The following is a 17,977-nucleotide window of genomic DNA, read 5'->3' on the forward strand; positions in this document are numbered from 1 at the left end:
TTTTATATTGCTGGGGCCAGCACAGGTGCTGGACCCAGCCTCTGTCTCCCCCAGCTGCAGATTCGGGAGGAGTTGGGAAGGGTTATTTTGCCCCAACCAGCACAATTTGCCCCACACCAAAGTGCCTGCCCTTGCATGTGCACTGAGGCAAAAATCCCTGGCTCATATATGTGCCACTCCTATATGAGCTGCTGCAAGTGCACATGCCGGCATGTGTGGACATGCCCTAAATGTCCAGAAAGGTAAAAGTCTCCTTAAGTCACTAAATTTGAGAACTTCAGGATTTGAAATCTATCTGGAGAAGGAGCTAGGCATCTTTATTTAAAAAGGGGCAAAGACTCAAGTGGTATAAATTCTCAAAACTCATTGTGATTCAATAATGATTTAAACCATTTGATGATTTGCCCTGAAAGTGACCTTGATGCCTTCAAAACAGCTACCTGAAATGAGAACTGCCTTCAAAGGAGTGTTATCTATTAAAAGAAACAAATACGTTAACACTGGCCTCATACAGACATTTGGTTTCTCCTGAGAGAGTCGTGGCTTTCACAGGAGAAACCACCAATGTATAGATGTTCACACTTTTTCTCCTGGGAAAGCAAATGTATGGACATGATCTGACTTCTGTCAGAAAAGAACATAGTCTTCCAGCATCCCTTTCTCCCTTCCCACGGAGATAAGGTGTTGTTCACTGGACTCTGCTTCTTCAGCAGGGAGCAGAACACACACCCTTCACAATCCCCACATTATGCTGCAAGGAAACACAGGCTGACTATGGGCAGTCTAGATCAGCCAGTCAGGGTTGCCCTATGAACTGCTGCCATCTATTGCCAGGCAGACTAAAGGAGCCTGCAAAGTGTGCTGAGATGTGCGTATTAGGGCTCCCCTGCCATGCTACACAGTGTTAGAGGTCTCAACTCTTCTGGGCCTCAGTATTCATAAGTCTCTATATGTAGCTTTGGGTAAGTTTCTCTACTAGATGAACAAATTTGAGATAATTATTCCACAGTATTTAAATGTGTGCACACAGCCACTAATTTCAGAATTGCTATAGAGTTATCTTTAAATGCATTTATAAAAATAAAGCACCTCTCATACTAAACGCTAAACTGAGCTTCCTGTGCTTATAATAGACCAACAGAATCTAAGTCCTCCTGTCTAACGATTTAAATGCAACTGTAAAGGTTTCTAATTTCTGCTTCAGTTTTTTTAAAATTTCCATTCCTAGTTCATTCAAAACTTCCATCACAACCAATTTACCATATCTTTGTGGAAGTCTTCCTCTTTCAGATTCACCCCCTGCTGAATTTCAGCCTCCAGTGGTTCAAGCAATTTTTGTATATCAAAGTTAAACTGCTCCAATTCCTTCAAAGGAATGAAGGCCTAAAAAGAGAGATGGAGAATGATTACCGATTTAAAACAAACTTAATATTTTTATTAGGAACATAAAATAAAAAAGAACCATCTGTTTTACCCCCTATTGCTATTCTAATGGCAGACATAACATTTCCAACTAATATGCTATAAAATATGTTTAACATAACTAATCAATGTACCTAAAGATGCAAATAAAGATAAACATGTAGCAATAATGGATAAAATTTACACTGCTAATAATTCAGAAATTTTATGGCAGGTAAATACAATGAGAAAAAAATTCCTGATTTTCATACACCTTATGTTTTCAAAAAGTTTGAGCAAATAGTATTATATACAATGTGGCAGGGTTTTTTGGCGGGGGGGCGGGCATTAATTAACTGGAAATACTACATGGCTATAAATTGTTAGAGATTACTCGTGTAACAACAAGGAATCTATTCAGGTGGATAACCACATACTACCACCTTATACTAGGAAAAATTACATGAAAATTTTTTTAGTGTTCTGAACTTATTGTATCATAAGGTACGTCAATGATGTCAAATGATTATTATACACTATATAAGCTAAATATAATATACCAATGACCCTACCACAACTCTTTCTGTAACATTTTTTAAAATGCTCACTAAAAAGACCTCTGTTGTCTTTACAAAAAAATTATTAAATATTGGCAAAAAATAACCCCATAGCTATTATTCTATACAAATTATCATATTTAATCTTGTTAGACCGCCTTTAATTTTGAATTCATAACTGAAGGCTCCTTACAAATAACAATAAAATAACTTTCTTCTTGCTTTCCTTTATGTACTACTGCATGGGGAAAATTTGATGTATGAGTGTATATTTACAATTTACTATAAGATCATTAGTGTATTCCAATACTTTATTATGAGCTACAAATATCAAAAGATTAACAAGGGGAACTTTTTTGTTTCCTAGCTTTAACTGCATGCACCCTTGTTTCATTCTGGATGACTCTTGCATAAATATTAGACTTAAAGAGATATATTTTTAGCTACTCAGGGTGCTTTGGAAACATTCCAGCTAGATGAAAACTCATCAACAAGTTATAGACAGTGTGCTATGTCCAACCTTTCTCTAGATCCCAAAAGAGGTATAGTCAATTGGTATCAACCAAATAAAAATGGAAATGCATTACATCAAGACAGGGCAGGACCCTGATCCCTGCACATGAGACTGAGCTCATTTTGGGTCCTAAAAGCTTCCAAGGATTTTAGTCTTCTGGCTGTATGCCACACATCCTGGAAATTCAGGCACCATGTACTTCAGGAGCCGCTTACCCTGGAAGTATGCAGATCCCAGCTCTATATTTTGGGGTTGTCTTTGAGTACCATGGATACAGAAATTTCTAGGTTCCCCACCTCTGGGAAAGTCCACACAATGGAGCTATTCTGAAACCATGCATTCTTGAAATCCTCAAGAACCTACCAGAACACCTGCAAGGTGCTATTATATCTCAATACTTACTAGATGATGTTGGCATATTGGTGCAAGTCTATGAGTTGCAAGCTTCTGGCCACTTGGCCTGCCTAGCATGATTTAACCTGTTGTACTATACTAGACTACCAGACCAATATTAGGACCCAGTTTCAGGCATCTATAGGGTACTGGTAACTCTTCTGTATTCTTTTCAAATTTCATCTTGGAGGGAGAATAGAATTTCAATACATCCTCATAAATTATCAGACCTTCCATTTCCAAATGTTTCCATCTCATTGAATAAAAATTCAGGCTAACCATTGCCTGTAGGGCTTCCCTATGTTATGCAGTCTTTTTCTAAATGAGAGGCTAAACATTCTATATATCATGATTCTGATCGCTTTCATTAGAAAAGGAAAATAATGTATAAATTGCTAGAGCATTAATGAAATGACCATTCGCTGTATTCATTTGTTCAGCCATTTTGGGTGTTATGACATCACATACTTTCCATTCAGAACTGGAGAGGGGAGGGGAGAAGGCGGGTTATTACATAGATAATCTCATGGTGGCTTGATTTTGCTATTTTCCTTTCCTTCTATTTATGTTGGTTCAAAATGAATCAACTTCTGGTGTGGCTTTGTAACTCCTCTGTACTGTAGAAGGGAATGTTTCAAAATGCATCCATCTTGCATAGGTCAGTGAGACCCTCTTGGGTCTATTCAGTGGGAATATGATGGTGGCTGGGAGTGATATTGGGGGTACCACTGAAGGCAAGTGGAGGAAAAAACCTCCTTCTCCTAGCACCTAGGTTGGAGTGTGCGTGGCAACTGGGTCCTAGAGTGGGCTGTTTTCAGAGAAATCTCTGTGAATGAGCACAAGGTTTGGTAGACTGAAATGGACTGTCCTACTGAAAATATGAACTGATCAGGGTTCAGTGAGGTAACAAATTTGTCCAGTGCTGAGTGGAAATTTGCATGACATTTCTCTCAGCCAGAGAGGCAGGCATCCTATGCTGAGTGCCTGCTGGGAAAATAAAATAACACAAGCATGTTGGATTCATACAGGGGCTCTAGAGAAGGTAGATTCAATCTGCTGCTAATTGGACTCAGAATACGACAAGTATTAGGGACAGTGAAATTGATTAGCAGATTGTCTGCTATCAAGGACCAATATAATGTGTATATGTATATATCATGATTTTTAATGTTTTTCTTTTTAAGGTTTTCATTTGTTGTTTACTATTCATTTTTACTGTACTTCTTATTATTCATTATTATTCACTAAGGAAAATCTGATGCCTAGTATCCCACACTAGATGCTGCTATTATATATGTGTGTAGTGAACCCAGAGGGGTTGTGCATTTGGTACCGCACAATCCTTACAATTTCATGTAATACAGAATATAAAATGGTATCACTTTCTTTTAACACTGAACATAGAATTTTGTTAGAACATGGAGGAAAAGAAGTATCACGACTATAGAGAAATGCTATTATGTCTTTGTTTTCCTGCACAACTTCTACCTAGAACATCCCTGAATGATTTCCTATCTGACTTCCTACAGTAATTTTAGAGAAGTAGAAAGCATACCTTAAAACATCTTGCACAGGTACCTAGAATACTTCTATGTAAGACATTTCTTGGTAAGCATTATCTGATATGACTTCAAAAAGTAACAAAACAAATCAAATCTTGAAAAGCATATCTAGAAACATCTTGTCATAGATTAGGCAGATCAGAGAGGCAGCACAGGCCATGGTCTTACTGAAATATTAGGGTGTTTATACACTTGTTTCAGAAGTTTAAACAAATGAAAACCTTAAAAAGAAAAGCATTGAAAATCACTATATATGTGTGTGTGTGTGTGTATATATATATATATATATATATATATATATCAGATGCATGACACAAGATGCTGAAGGCTGCTGGAGTGCAGTAATTATCACACAGATTAATTGAGTCTGCTCCAATGTGCTGTAATTACAGTGCGTTGGAGTAGCCTCGCTGCTCATGTATAGGCACCCTGAGATTCTAAATCCCATGTCTAACCCAGACCTACTCTATGAACATAGGCAGGCAAATTAATCTTTCTGTACCTCTTTTCTATACTACCTTTTGTCTGTCTTCTTTGTTTAGAATATAAGCTCTTTATGGCTAGTAGTTTCTTTTTTTAATGGTTTGAAGCATCATAAGGACCAACCTGATCTTGTTCAGAGCTTGCTACTAAGACGATAGATTCTGTAGATAGCAGTGGTGAAGCCACAACTGAAGTAATGCACAGAGATATTCAGATCTCAAAATGAGACTTATCAATTATATGGAGGTAACTCAGTGAAATACCAAAAGAAACAAATAAATAAAAATAAAAGTCAGATGCATCAAGTTCACTTATAAGGAAAGGTTACAATAAATAAATATGCCTAGGCTGAGCCCAAAGTGACTCAAGCAGATAATCTTTCACAAGTGTTTGAATGGTAAAAATAGCAGGGTTGAAGAGGAATGGGCTAGCGTGTAACTAGTTGCTATGGGGTGAAATTGAGCACAGGAAAATGTAGGCTATTAGGAAACAGCAAGGTGAAATTGCTTGTAAAATAGCTTTCCAAAGAAAATAGGGAACCCCATTGCTTCAGCCATTTAGTACTAGAATCATAGAAAATGGGGCTGGAATAGACCTTGAGAGGTCCTGTAGCCTATTTTTCTGTAACAAGTCATGATCAACTATATCTAAACCATTCCTGACAGATGTCTGCATAACTTGCTTTTAAAGGCCCCCAGTGTTAGAAATTCCACAACGTTCCTCAGTAATATATTCCAGTACTTTCCTGTGCTTGGAGTTAGGCTTTTTTTTAGGCATGAGGCATAAATTACACATACACCACCTTAAGTGACTGGAAACTAGTTCAAAGCTGTAATGGAACAAAAGTTTGGTGCATATGAACTGCTTTCAAAATGGCCCAAACCGGTTTAAGATAAACCTGAATGGATGTAGAATCAGACTTAACTGATATAGGCTAAGTTGGTTTATTGAACTTTTGTCCCAGATTTCCTCCAGATTCAAGTAAACTCACAGCCCTCAGCATCCCAGGATGCTTTGCCCCACCTTTGGAGGGTGAGCAGGCTAGCCATGGCCCAAGCTGTCTGCTGCAGCCAGGCAGGGAAGTGTGCTCTAGTGTAACCCAGCTTCAGGCCTGGGCTAGTGAAGGCATGGCTGCATTTCCAGAATCAAAAGTGACTGTCTGCTTACTTGCTTACTGGTTCAATCCATGGAGCTTAGACTGACCTGTGAAGATTGAATCAATTCAATTTTGGGCGTTTTGACTGTCTGTACTTAGCCTTAATATCCAACCTCAATCTTAGGTGTTTTAACGCAAGTCCATTGTTTTGTCCTATGCCAGTAAACACGGAGAACAAGTTATTATATTCCTCCTTCCAATGACCTCTGGTATATTTGAACAACGTTATGCCTCCCCTGAGTCTTCCATTTTTTAGATTAAATAAACCCAAGTCTTTAAATCTGTCTTTTGAGGGCACGTTTCCAAGACCACTGATACATTTTATTGCTATCTTGGGAGTCTCTAATTAATCCTCTTGAAGAGTGGTACCCAAAACAGGTCCCTATATACCAGCTGAGGATTTTACCAGTGCTGAACAAAGTAGAAGGATTATTTCATGTGTCTTCTATAAAATACTCTTTTTTATACAATCCAGCATGGTGTTTATTTTCTTTGCAATTGTATGACATTGTTGACACACTGATTCCTTTTTTGTCAAACGTTTGTGCAGTTACCCTTTCCTCGTTTTATATTTGTGCAGTTGATTATTTCTGAGTATATTACTTAACACTGACATGATTTAATTCCACTGTATTTTATTTCAAAACAGTTCTCCAATTTTTTCAACATAATTTTTTATTCCAGTCTTTTTGAAGTACTTGCCACTTCTCTGAAGTACTTGCCAAATCGCTGCAGATTTAACAAGTGTACTACCTAGTCCAGTATCCAAGTCATTGACGAAAACAGTGAATAGTTCCAAATCCAGGACATATCCCCAATTCATAAATCAAGTTGGACAGCAATTGATAACATACCTTAGAGTACAGATTTCTAACCAGTGATGTCCCTACCTTACAGAAGTTTCATCTAGATCATATTTCTTTAGCTGGTCATAAGACACAGCATTAAAAGTCTTACTAAGTAAAAATATATCACCTCTGCTTCTTATGCCACACTCTCCATGCCTATTACCTCATGAAAGAAAGAAATTAGGTTGGCTAGACATGACTTGTTCTTGGCTATTCCCTTTTAGCTGATTACAAATTGATTTTTTTGGTTATTTGTTCCCATATTTTACTGGAAATTTAAATGAGGTTGACTGATCTATAATTTCCTGGGTCCTCGTTTTTCTCCTTGAAGTTAGGTACTTTGGGCATTTTTGCATGTGTTGCTGATGTGGTGCCGGGCACTTTTAATTAGTGAGCTGAAAAAATAGTGGCGATGCGCTTTGAACCAGAGCACATAGTATGTGTTGTAGTGCAAAGTGCACTACTGCCATTTTCTCTGCACAAAGGAGTGCTGCACCGCTGATACACATGACACGGGAGGCTGCCAGGGCACATTCATTCATGTGCTCCAGCAGACTTGAGGTATTGAGTCTGCTCTGACCGGAGCAGGCTTCTCACAGGTGTGTAAGTGCCCTCTGTCCTTTGACAGTCTTTGAAAGCTCATTTGTTCTCTCTAAGTTCTTAAAGATAATTGCTAACAGTTTTAAGACTGCTTCAGCAAATTATCTCAGTTTGTACCCCAAAATTGATCAAACATGGCTGATTTCAGAAAACCTAACTTTCCTAAATAGCCTCTAATCTGCACTTTTCCTATCCTAGCCTGAATTCTTACATCATTGTTGCTGATGTTAATTGTGTTAGACATCTGATCAAAGATAACCAATTCTAGTAAAGACTAAAGCAAAAAATGACATGAAATACTTTGGCCTTATCAATGCCATCTGTTATTAGTGTTTCTTCTTACTGACCAACTTTTTGTTTGGTCTTTCTCCTACAGTTAAAGTACTTTTAGAATAAAGCTCATGACTAACTCAAGTTGGTCTACTACTATTCTTCTAATCTCTCCTTCCCATTGAGATAATTTCTCTTTGAGTCCTTAATGTTATTATTTGAACACATTGCTCATTCTCTTGAACATTTTTTCCCGTGGAATCTACTTCCCATTGGTAGCTGCCCATTCCCTGAGTCCATGATCTTGAATTCCCTTGTCTTTATTCTTCTGTTCTCCCTCCATTCCTTCCCAAGGATCATAACCTCTGTCATTTCATAGTCACTGTTACCCAGATTGCTTTTAACTGTTCTAGGGGGCTGATAAGATACTTGCTTTTTACAGAGAAGAAATCTGAATTTGGAAGATGGACTTTTTAAAAACAAATCCTTTAAATCTTTAATTTCGGTAATTCTTTAATTTACTGAACTATTATTTTTCTATATCTATCTAAAGATACTTTTGTACCATAATGACTAAAATAAAATTATTAGAAGTTCCTCTCAAGCTCAGAGTAAGGATGGAACACAGGTTAAGAACAAGATAGATAGTGATTACACTGATATTCTGAAAGTAGTTATCACAGTCTCCTGGACAGATATTCAGCAAGTAAAAACAGGTTACCTGTATAGAGTTTTTCAACAAATCTTTTTTAGATTTAGCTATATGGCTTCATGTTAAATTTATTTTCCTAAAAATCCACGTGGCATTTGTGGCTTGTTTCTTTCAAATTTGGAACATTAATAGCTAGTACTGGGAAAGAGTGTGCTTTAAAAACAACACCACAACTGTAGTACAGTATAAAAAAAGAAGGATAAATACATTAATAACAAATGGTTAAAGAAGCAGGTGTAAAAACGCGTCTTCGAGCACTTAAATTTTTGTTTTTTTAAATGCAGTTAACAATTAACCACCTACCAAATACAGAAACATCTGGAAATTGTTAGCAGTTGAAATGAAATCTCTTAGATTTTTCTTCCAATCAAATAGTATGTTTAAATAAGTTTAGGACTCTATTCTTCTATAGATGTGCAAGGGAGTCATAAGCTTAACTCTGATAATTTGTGAATAGTTTCTGAATAAATCATCGCTTAACAAAGGAAGGCTTTGTTCCCAATATAGGCCATTTAAAAAAAATTATCAGTTTTTATATGTTCATAAACACCTTTATGACCCTTATATTTAAGATTTCATGGGAATTATATATCTTTGTCAATCTTGAGTTAAATTGCACAAATCTATGCCATGATTCATTTTCTTGGTTGTTCAATATGTGGCAGTAATTTTTTATGGAATCAAAAATGGAGAATAAACAGTAAAGCCCACATAAAGCACTGTAACCAGGAATCAAACTCATAAGGAAGGCGAACTCCTGTTCATAGTAATGTCTCTTTCCAGCTGGCTATCTACTTCTAACAATTAAACACCGGAAAACAGCACAAAAAATGCTGTAGTTACATTGGGGTTTTTTTGTTTTCTCAGTGACAGAAGAAAAACAAGTCTACATTTTAATTATTTTAACTGCCTTTAATATCACCTGAGGGCCTTGTTACATGGTATTTTTGGACCACTCCTGGAACTCTAAACCCCCTGGAGTGTCTGCACATGAATACCTTAAACTAGTTTTAAACACTCATTATGTGGCTCAAAGTTATGCCACACCAGGGTAGGATTCTCTCTGATCAGTGCTAGCCAGCTCCTGTTACACTAAAGTGCAGCCATTCTATGCTACACCTTAGAGCAGGGGTGGGCAATTATTTTGGACAGAGGGACGCTTACTGAGTTTTGTCAAGCCATTGAGGGCTGCTTGACAGGCAGCCCAGGACAGATAAATACTAATTTTCTAAAATTTTTAGGGGCCTCACAGGCCAGATAGAATGGCCTGGCAGGTCGCATCTGGCCCCCAAGCTGTATTTTGCCCACCCCTGCCTTAGAGGAAACATGCCACTTGCCCTCCCTTCTTGCTGCCATGGATTGAGCCTTGCACTCCCAAGCACTCCAGATCCCTGCTCCCCCAACCCCCAGCTTACTTGTGGCTGTCCACACTGTCGGTTCTGGGGAGCAATCAGGGAAGGGTTAACTCTAGTTCTTCTCCATCCCTGCCCCTACCCAATCTACTTTGGCTGGCTCTGATATCTCTCCAAGGGGAGCTGGCAGGGAAGTGTTAACCTGTCTGCCCTACTGCCATTGTTACTGGTAGGCTGCTGCTCTTCTCTAGGCCAAGTGTGCCTACAGAGTGGCAGTGTAGGCAGCTGGGTAGGTAATGCAGTCTCTAGTCTTGCCTCACTTCTGCTTATAAGGGATTCAGAGGGTCATTGCTTCACAGCCTAATGGATCTCTTGTATGGAATGTTGTAATGGTTTGTTCTGATATCATGTCCTAGTAGATGTGTACCTAAGATTGCCATGTAAAGCAATGGGACAGAAAGGCAAAATGATTTAGTGATGAATACACTAAACTGGGATTCACAGTTCTGTGCTTTACTTCTGGCTCTGCCACTAACTCTGTATGATTATGTTTCCTGGTATGCCAGTGCAGCTACCTTATCAAGGACAGACTTAAGAGTTCCTTATCCCTTCTCCCAGTCTCCATGATCCTGCTTATTGTTTTGCTTTGATATTAGGGCTGAGATCAGCAAGTGCAATAAAGCACAGGGGTGCATCTTATATCCCTTCACTTCCATGTTCACACTCAAAAGCCAGGTCAGAATTTGTCTGAAAATGGCCAAAAACTGCATTAAAACCCAGATTCAGCAATGCACTTAAATCTAGTAAAATTATTGAGACTGTTCACATACATCAGAATACCTTGCTGAGTTGCAATCAGAAGGAAAAAAAGACAGGACTAAATTAACAGAAAATAAGCCCCCCTCTACAAGTTACAGGTATAGTGGAATTAACGGGTTAATTGCATAATTACCTTGAGACCAGCTATATGATCAAAGGAGCTCTCATGCCAAGGAAGCTCCAACCAGCTATAAAGTTAGACCCCCCAGATGTGTACTAACTTTTAGCTCATTCCTATCAAGCTTTAATTGGCATGTATAGTAGGGTGTCCCCTGTGGTTGGGAGTCCCATCAGCTGGCAGGGCTCCCATCAGCATGGGTGCATCATGCTCAGCCAGGGCTGAGAATCCTGCAACTGAGGGAATCCTGCAATTGCCAGGGCTGGGAATCCAGCAGCTGCCAATTCTGGGCCCAGTGTTCTGCAGCTGTGGAGGCTGGGTGCCAGGACCCAGCTGGGTCTGCGGGATCATGGTTGCCATAATCTCCCAGGCTTCGGGATGCATGAAACCCCTGGACCTGCAGAAACAAGGAAGCTGCAGTCTCCCAGGCTCAGGGATATGTGGGGTGCCCCCACTGCTGGAAGCCCCACAATTGGGCTCCCCCTGCCCTGGCAATAGGGCATGATGAGATCTAATGTGATATCCCACAATTATGCTTTCTGCCATGGCAGAAGGTGCAATTATGTAGTTTGCACGTTAGATCCCATTGCATCTTTACCTGCACGTATAGAGGGGGCCCTAAATAGTATCAACTCACACTCAGTATTAGAAAAGGAAAAATCTGAATAATCCAATGGTGATGTCAGGTCATTTTACATTCATGGAAGAACACTGATTGCACTGGTTTATACTAATCTGCACTGTTGTGGTCTTATGGTAGCCAACAGTATGAAGCTTTTACCCCTTACAGTAGTTTAAAATAGTCAAATGGAAGTGAGTGTGTGTTTAATACATGAATTGCCTTTGTTCCTGAGCAACCACCCTGTGTATTTCATTTTATTCTTGAACACATCTTTAGAGATGAGTTACAAGCTTCTGGAAATAAATATATCTCCATGAAATAGTGACAGTATAAACACAATAAAAACCAAACCAACAACTTATTTCTCCTTTCCATATTCCAAACTTTTTTTCTTTTTGATTCTACAATCTTTTAACTGCAGATATGAAAACTCTGCTTTTCAAGGGAATGCAGCCCCCACTGAGTACCTTTTGTAAAACACCATTGAGCATGTGTCTCCACATGGGAGCAGTTCCTCCTACCTTTCCACTCTTAATTCTTTGTGATATGGCTGCAAATCGATGGTTGAGTTCTGACAGTTTAGGTTCTATTACTTTCCTGCAGTGATCTCCACAGTTTGTCATCAAGTCTACAGCCTGGTCACGCACAAAGTCCACCTTTGGATGCATATCATTCAGCTCAGCCTTTAAGCGCTATAGTCCATGAGCAAGAGACAGGGCTTGAAGTTAGTAAGAAATGCAAAGAGAGAAAGAAAGAGAGACAGTGTGGAAAGAAATAGGGTGCAAAATCACAAGGCAAATTAAGACAATTATGAACAAGCACATTGGGGAGCTCTTGATGACATCCTTATTATAATCACTCAGGTTGCAAGAGAGAGAGAGAGAGATACAAAGACAGAGAGAGAGAATATATGTATACATCTATTTAAAGATCTGGAATAACATCTACTGGAAGACAATTGTGAACATATTTCTATTTTTTTTTTTCTGAATAGCCTCTTTCTTGCAGTAATATAATCCTCAGTAGAAAAGGTAATCTTTTTTCACATCAGTGGAATTTCTATCATTACAGAATGCTGTATAAAAAAACAACAACTCATAAAGAGCCAGGTATATAAAAAACCCTTAAAAAAGTGCTTTTATTTCTTGCTGATGCTGTTGAGTTTCCCCTCTCAAGTCACAATGAAAGCCAAAGCTTTTCTTGTACCTGATACACATTCATAATCAGCCATGGAAACAACAGAGTAGGCTCAACATCTGTTAACAACATTAGTATAACCCAAGGGTTGAAAGAGATGTCAAATGCTCTTAAAATTCCTTTGATTCTTGACTTCATGGCATGCATGGGAGATTCAAGGTAACAGTTCTAGTAAGTTTGGTATGTCCTTACAAGTCTCCAAGGATTCAAGTGGACAGATATAAGGGCTGTCCTCTTCTAACATCTGTCGTGGACCTAAAATGTAAATGTTAAGTCCTGATTTTTATTCCTATATAAGTAATACCCTGAATGGTGCTTCTGTGAATCTTGTATCTGGGAGAAACTTGCATGTTTGCTTCTTTTTTACTTTGCATGAAAAAAGAATATTCAAGTATTCTCCAGCAAGAGGCTATACTGTGGACTCTTGGCAAACATATTTATGATGTTTAAGTTTGGCATATGAAATCACTGTTATCTAGTGGCAAGTGTTCTTGATTATGGGGAACTTTGGAAGGGGAATTCTAATATGCTACCAATATGTAACTGGCTTAAGGAAATGTTCAGCTAATTTGCTAGATGCTGATACTATTATTAGCACCCCTAATTCTCATGCTCAAATATGCTTGCATCCATAATACTTATGCTTATGATCATAATGATAGGGGAAAATAGATTTAATATTGATAAATTAAAAAACAAATTCTCTCCCAATGCTCAGAAAGAGGGCAAATAATATCACCTGCCTCTACAAAAAGTAATTCTAAAAGTAGGACCAAGGAGAAAGACAAGCGAGATAAGGCTCATAGGAGGCATGCTGGGAATAACAAGCTCCCTACTGTGGATGCTGATCGGGTACAATACCAACTAGAAAAGTTAGACATTTATTAGTCAGCGGGACCAGATGGACTCCATCCCAGTGCTGAAGGAGCTAGCTAAGGTCATTGCGGAACGCCTAGCAAAGCTCTTTCAGAATTCATGGCGCACAGAGGAAATCCCTGAGGACTGGAAGAGGGGCAACATTGTGCCCATGTTCAAGAAGGGGAAGAGGGAGAACCCGGGCAACTATAGGCCAACCAGCCTGGCTTTGTCGTGGGTACGTCTTGTCTTACCAGTGTCATCTCCTTCTATGACCAGGTCTCTCACCACCTGGACACATGAGATGAGGCAAACGTTATATACTTAGACTTCCAAAAGGCATTTGATCTAGTATCCCATGATATTCTTGTCCTGGAAGATTGTGGGCTCAGCTGGTCAAGTGGGTGGGAAACTGGCTACGGAGTAGGACCCAGAGAGTTCTCATGAATGATCTGTGGCGTCCTGGCGCGAAGTGGCCAGTGGTGTCTCTCAGGGGTCCATGCTTGGACTGCTGCTTTTCAACATCTTTATCAATGTTTTGGATGGGGGAGTGAAAAGCTTGTTGGCCAAGTTTGCAGATGACACCTAGTTATGGAGCAGTGTGGTCACATTAGAATATAGGTTGCAGATACAGGCAGACCTAGACAGGCTCGTGAGTTGGGAAGACTGGAACCAGATGAAATTTAACACTTCCAAGTGTAAGGTGCTCCATCTGGGGGCAAACAACCCTCAACATACATACAGGCTCAGTGGTGACAGCTTGACTTGTGCCACGGCAAAAAGGAACCTAGAGGTAACGATTGACCATCACATAAATATGAGCCGTCAGTGCAAGGCGGTGGTCAACAGGGCAAATAACATGCTAGCATGCATCAACTGATGCATCTCATGTAAAACTAAGGAAGTGATACTCCTGCTGTACTCAGCACTGGTGAGACTGCAGTTGGAATACTGAGTCCAGTTCTGTGCGGGCACTTCAATAAGGACGTGGAAAAACTTGAGAGAGTCCAAAGAAGAGCCACCCATATGATCAGGGACTTGCAACGCAAGCCATAGGATGAAAGGCTGAGGGATCTTGGCTTCTTTAGCCTAAAGAAGAGAATGTTGAGAGGGGACTTGGTAGTGGCTTACCGCTACATCAGGGTAATGCATCAGGAGCTTGGTGAACAACTGTTCACTAGGACACCCTCAGGGAAGACCAGGACCAATGGATATAAACTTCTGGAAGGCTGCTTCAGGTTTAATACCAGAAAAAACTCCTTCAGTCAGGGTGTCCACAGTGTGGAATAAACTCCCTCCAGAGGTGGTACAGTCACCTACCCTGGAGGCCTTCAAGAGGAAACTGGACAGTCACCTTGCTGGGGTCACCTAACCCCAGTTGTCTTGTCTTCCTGCCTAGAGTGGGGGTTGGGGCTGGACCTGTTGATCTGCAAGGTCCCTTCCAGCCCCTAACAATCTATGAATCTAAGTGGGGCAAAAAAGAGGTATGAGTTATGCACTGGAATCTCTAACCATATTGGGTCTTAAGATTTATATTGCACTGTCTAAAGTAAATGTTCTTGTGACTAGGAAGATATACCAGCACTGATGGAAAGGATAACTGTACTTTGTATTGGCATATTTGTTCATCCTACTAAAAAGACTGCCCTGTTATCCTGCTGAGATCAATAAGGCATTGATTTAGTCTCTCAATAAGTGCAGGTTGGAAAATTATGGCTGCCTTTGGAATTTTTCAAGTTTTGCTTTAGAAGATAGGATCATTTTCTTAGCCTCAGCAAGACAACTCCCATTTTGACTCTGAGAACTCATCACTTAAAATGGAGCCCAGTGCACAGAAAAATATCTAAGTCACACAATACCACATGAATTTGTTTAGGGAAAACACATCCATACAGAGCACAGCTCAAGACATTGCGGCAGTTGATAAAAAAAATACTTCAGACAACACGAAAACACTGAGCCGTATATGATTTTCAGTTTATCTGGAATGCTAATGTTGATCAGTCACTGTGATGATGTCATAGAGCTAAACACTATCCTTGATCAGCATCCTTACATTTTTCAATGGGGGAGATGCACATGCAGTACATATGCTGTATAATAACCTTTTATAAATGATAAATTTATTTCAGGATTGTGCTCAGTTATAAAGCTGTGTTGTCCGCATAATTGATGCTTGGAAAGCTAAAACATTGACATAATGTGAATATTAAATACATATGACTCATAAAAGAAGATAAAAGTGATTAAAAGGAGCAAACACAGAAAGAGGAGACTGTTTTTGCTAGATGCATTTGAGATAATATTCTCAGCAAAGATAGATCTGAAAGAATGGGCCAACATGAAGTCGTCAAAGCCTCAAAATAACATTTTTTTTCCTGTAAGGGCTTAACTGTTGCTATGCAGTGCAATATTATTAAGATGCTGGAGGACAGGTTTGCAATGTGAAAAAAAAGAACATTATGATGTGCTTTGAAATATTTAGGTCAATAAAAGCTTAATGTATACCTTTTTTAGAATAAAAAATAACACTTTCCAGAAGATGACTTTTTTTTTACCTTTAGAACTTCCTCTTTTTGCTGAGGTTTTTGTTTCTCAGATTCATCCAACAGTATCTCAGCACGATACATCCATGTTGTGATGTTAGCTACATTCTGATCAAAAGTCTCCATATGCTTTTGATATTCCTACACATAAAAGAGATAAGTAGAACATATTAAAATAATTTGAACTGAAATAACGATATGAAAGAGACATGAAAGATATGATTATGGAAACAGTGGCAAACATACTATAAGCCTTATTATTATTATTATTATTATTATATACCATATCTACACAAATCCAAAATGAGGTCTTGTCCCCCAATTAGCATGGGTGGAGGGGCCTTGTCTTGGATTTAAGTGCAGTCCTGGGACAGGTGGCAGCTCAGCATTGGTGTTGGCCGTGGGCTCCAGGCTGAAGCCAGAGCTGAGTTGCTGCCCATCTCAGCTCTTTTGGAATGGTTCTTTTGATGGGGAAGGGGACCGGTGGGAAGGGGGAGCATGGGGTCATCAGGGGAACCTGCAGCCTGCTCCCCAAATGCACTCTATCCCCTGTGCCTGTGCCTACCCCCAACCACCTTATTGCTTCCCATCCAGGTGATCCATCCCTCTTACTTTTGCTCTTACTCTAGTCCCTCTAGCCCCAGCCTGGCCCAGTCAGGAGCTACTGTTGTTTCTCCCTGGCTGGGCTGGGCTGGAGCCAGCCAGGGCTACCCAGAGGTACAGAGCTACAGCAGAAGGTAAGGGGGTGGGGATGGGCAGAGGCGCAGGCACATTGTGGGGGCAGGAGGTGGAGGACAAACTGCAAAGGGAGCAGGTGTGGGGAAGTCAGGGGTAGGTGGCAGACTGTAGGGTGGGGGGGCGCAGGAGCTGTGGGATGCAGGGAATGGGGAGGCAGAAACAGGCACAGGGGCTGGGTCAAGCTGCCTGCCACTGCATTCCCAGCCACAGGGGAGAGGGGTGAATTTAAGATAACACCTTCAACTAATTAGATTAATTTCACTGAAGATGAAAACAAATTTATAATTTTTGCGTGGTCAGAATCTAATTAGTGGTGTGGGGTGCAGAGGTCATCTTAAATTCTAAGTTGTCTTAGGTCTGGGTAAATACAGTAGTAGAGTGCACACCTTTGTATACATGTGTGATATATAAATATGTTTTTTGCAGTGGAACAGCACTGACAGTACAGCTAAGGTAGAGCTCAGTTTTTTTAACTTTGACCTGAAAGAAAAAGGTGAATTAACACTACAATAGACTATATTCTTTGAGATGTGTTATCTCCATATGTATTCACAACTGTGGTATGCTCATGTACTCCAGGCTCTCAAGACCAGAGATTTTAGTAGTAGTATCAAACAGGTCATGCATTTTTGCCCTAATGTTAGACATCACTGACATATAATGGAAGGCAGAGCATTTTGGCACTTGGTGCAGATCTTGTGCTGTTATTTCCCATTACTTTTATTTCATTTCATTTTCATTTTATTTTATTTCACCCCCCATCCTACCCCCTATGAGGGTACCCAGTACCAGTGCACTGCTGGCACTACCTCTGCTTTGGTACTTATGGTAGGTAAGATTCTCCTCATCGATGTTTCAGGAGATGAATACCGTACTGACAAAAATCTAGACTTCCACCTAAGTACTGAAAGTGTACCTTCAGAGAGCAGTGGGGGGTTAGGTTGACTAGAGCAAATACTAAGCTGGTTAATATTATATGTTGGATCAGTAGCATGATCTGCAAAGAGAAGTGTAGTGGCGGTTATTTTTACTGAGTGAGAATGATACTGAAGCATACATGACCATGTTAGTATATACTTAGTACTGAAGGTAACATCTCATTAAGTCGTCTGTAGGAGGGCCAAGATAAATCCTCAATGTGAGGCCCCAAGAAAAATGCCTGGGTTGGAACACCAAAGAACCTCCATATGGAGTTCAAGATCCCCCAAGACTTAAAGAGGGATAGGGAAATAAA

The 17,977-nt window shown here is 39.8% G+C and overlaps 1 protein-coding gene across 1 annotated transcript in view; it reads right to left on the reverse strand.

The window, feature by feature from the left end:
* Nucleotides 1-17,977, reverse strand: part of DMD (dystrophin) — a 2,221,918-nt gene that overhangs the window by 1,444,057 nt on the left and 759,884 nt on the right. The window contains exons 34-36 of the mRNA XM_019523954.1: nt 16,018-16,146; nt 11,929-12,099; nt 1,261-1,383 (exon numbers count right to left, since the gene is read on the reverse strand). Of these exons, the coding sequence (XP_019379499.1) occupies nt 1,261-1,383; nt 11,929-12,099; nt 16,018-16,146 (423 nt within the window). The remainder of the gene's footprint in view (nt 1-1,260; nt 1,384-11,928; nt 12,100-16,017; nt 16,147-17,977) is intronic.

The sequence above is a fragment of the Gavialis gangeticus genome, unplaced genomic scaffold, assembly GCF_001723915.1.
Source record: "Gavialis gangeticus isolate Ggan-Ray unplaced genomic scaffold, GavGan_comp1, whole genome shotgun sequence".
NCBI classification, from domain to species: domain Eukaryota; kingdom Metazoa; phylum Chordata; order Crocodylia; family Gavialidae; genus Gavialis; species Gavialis gangeticus.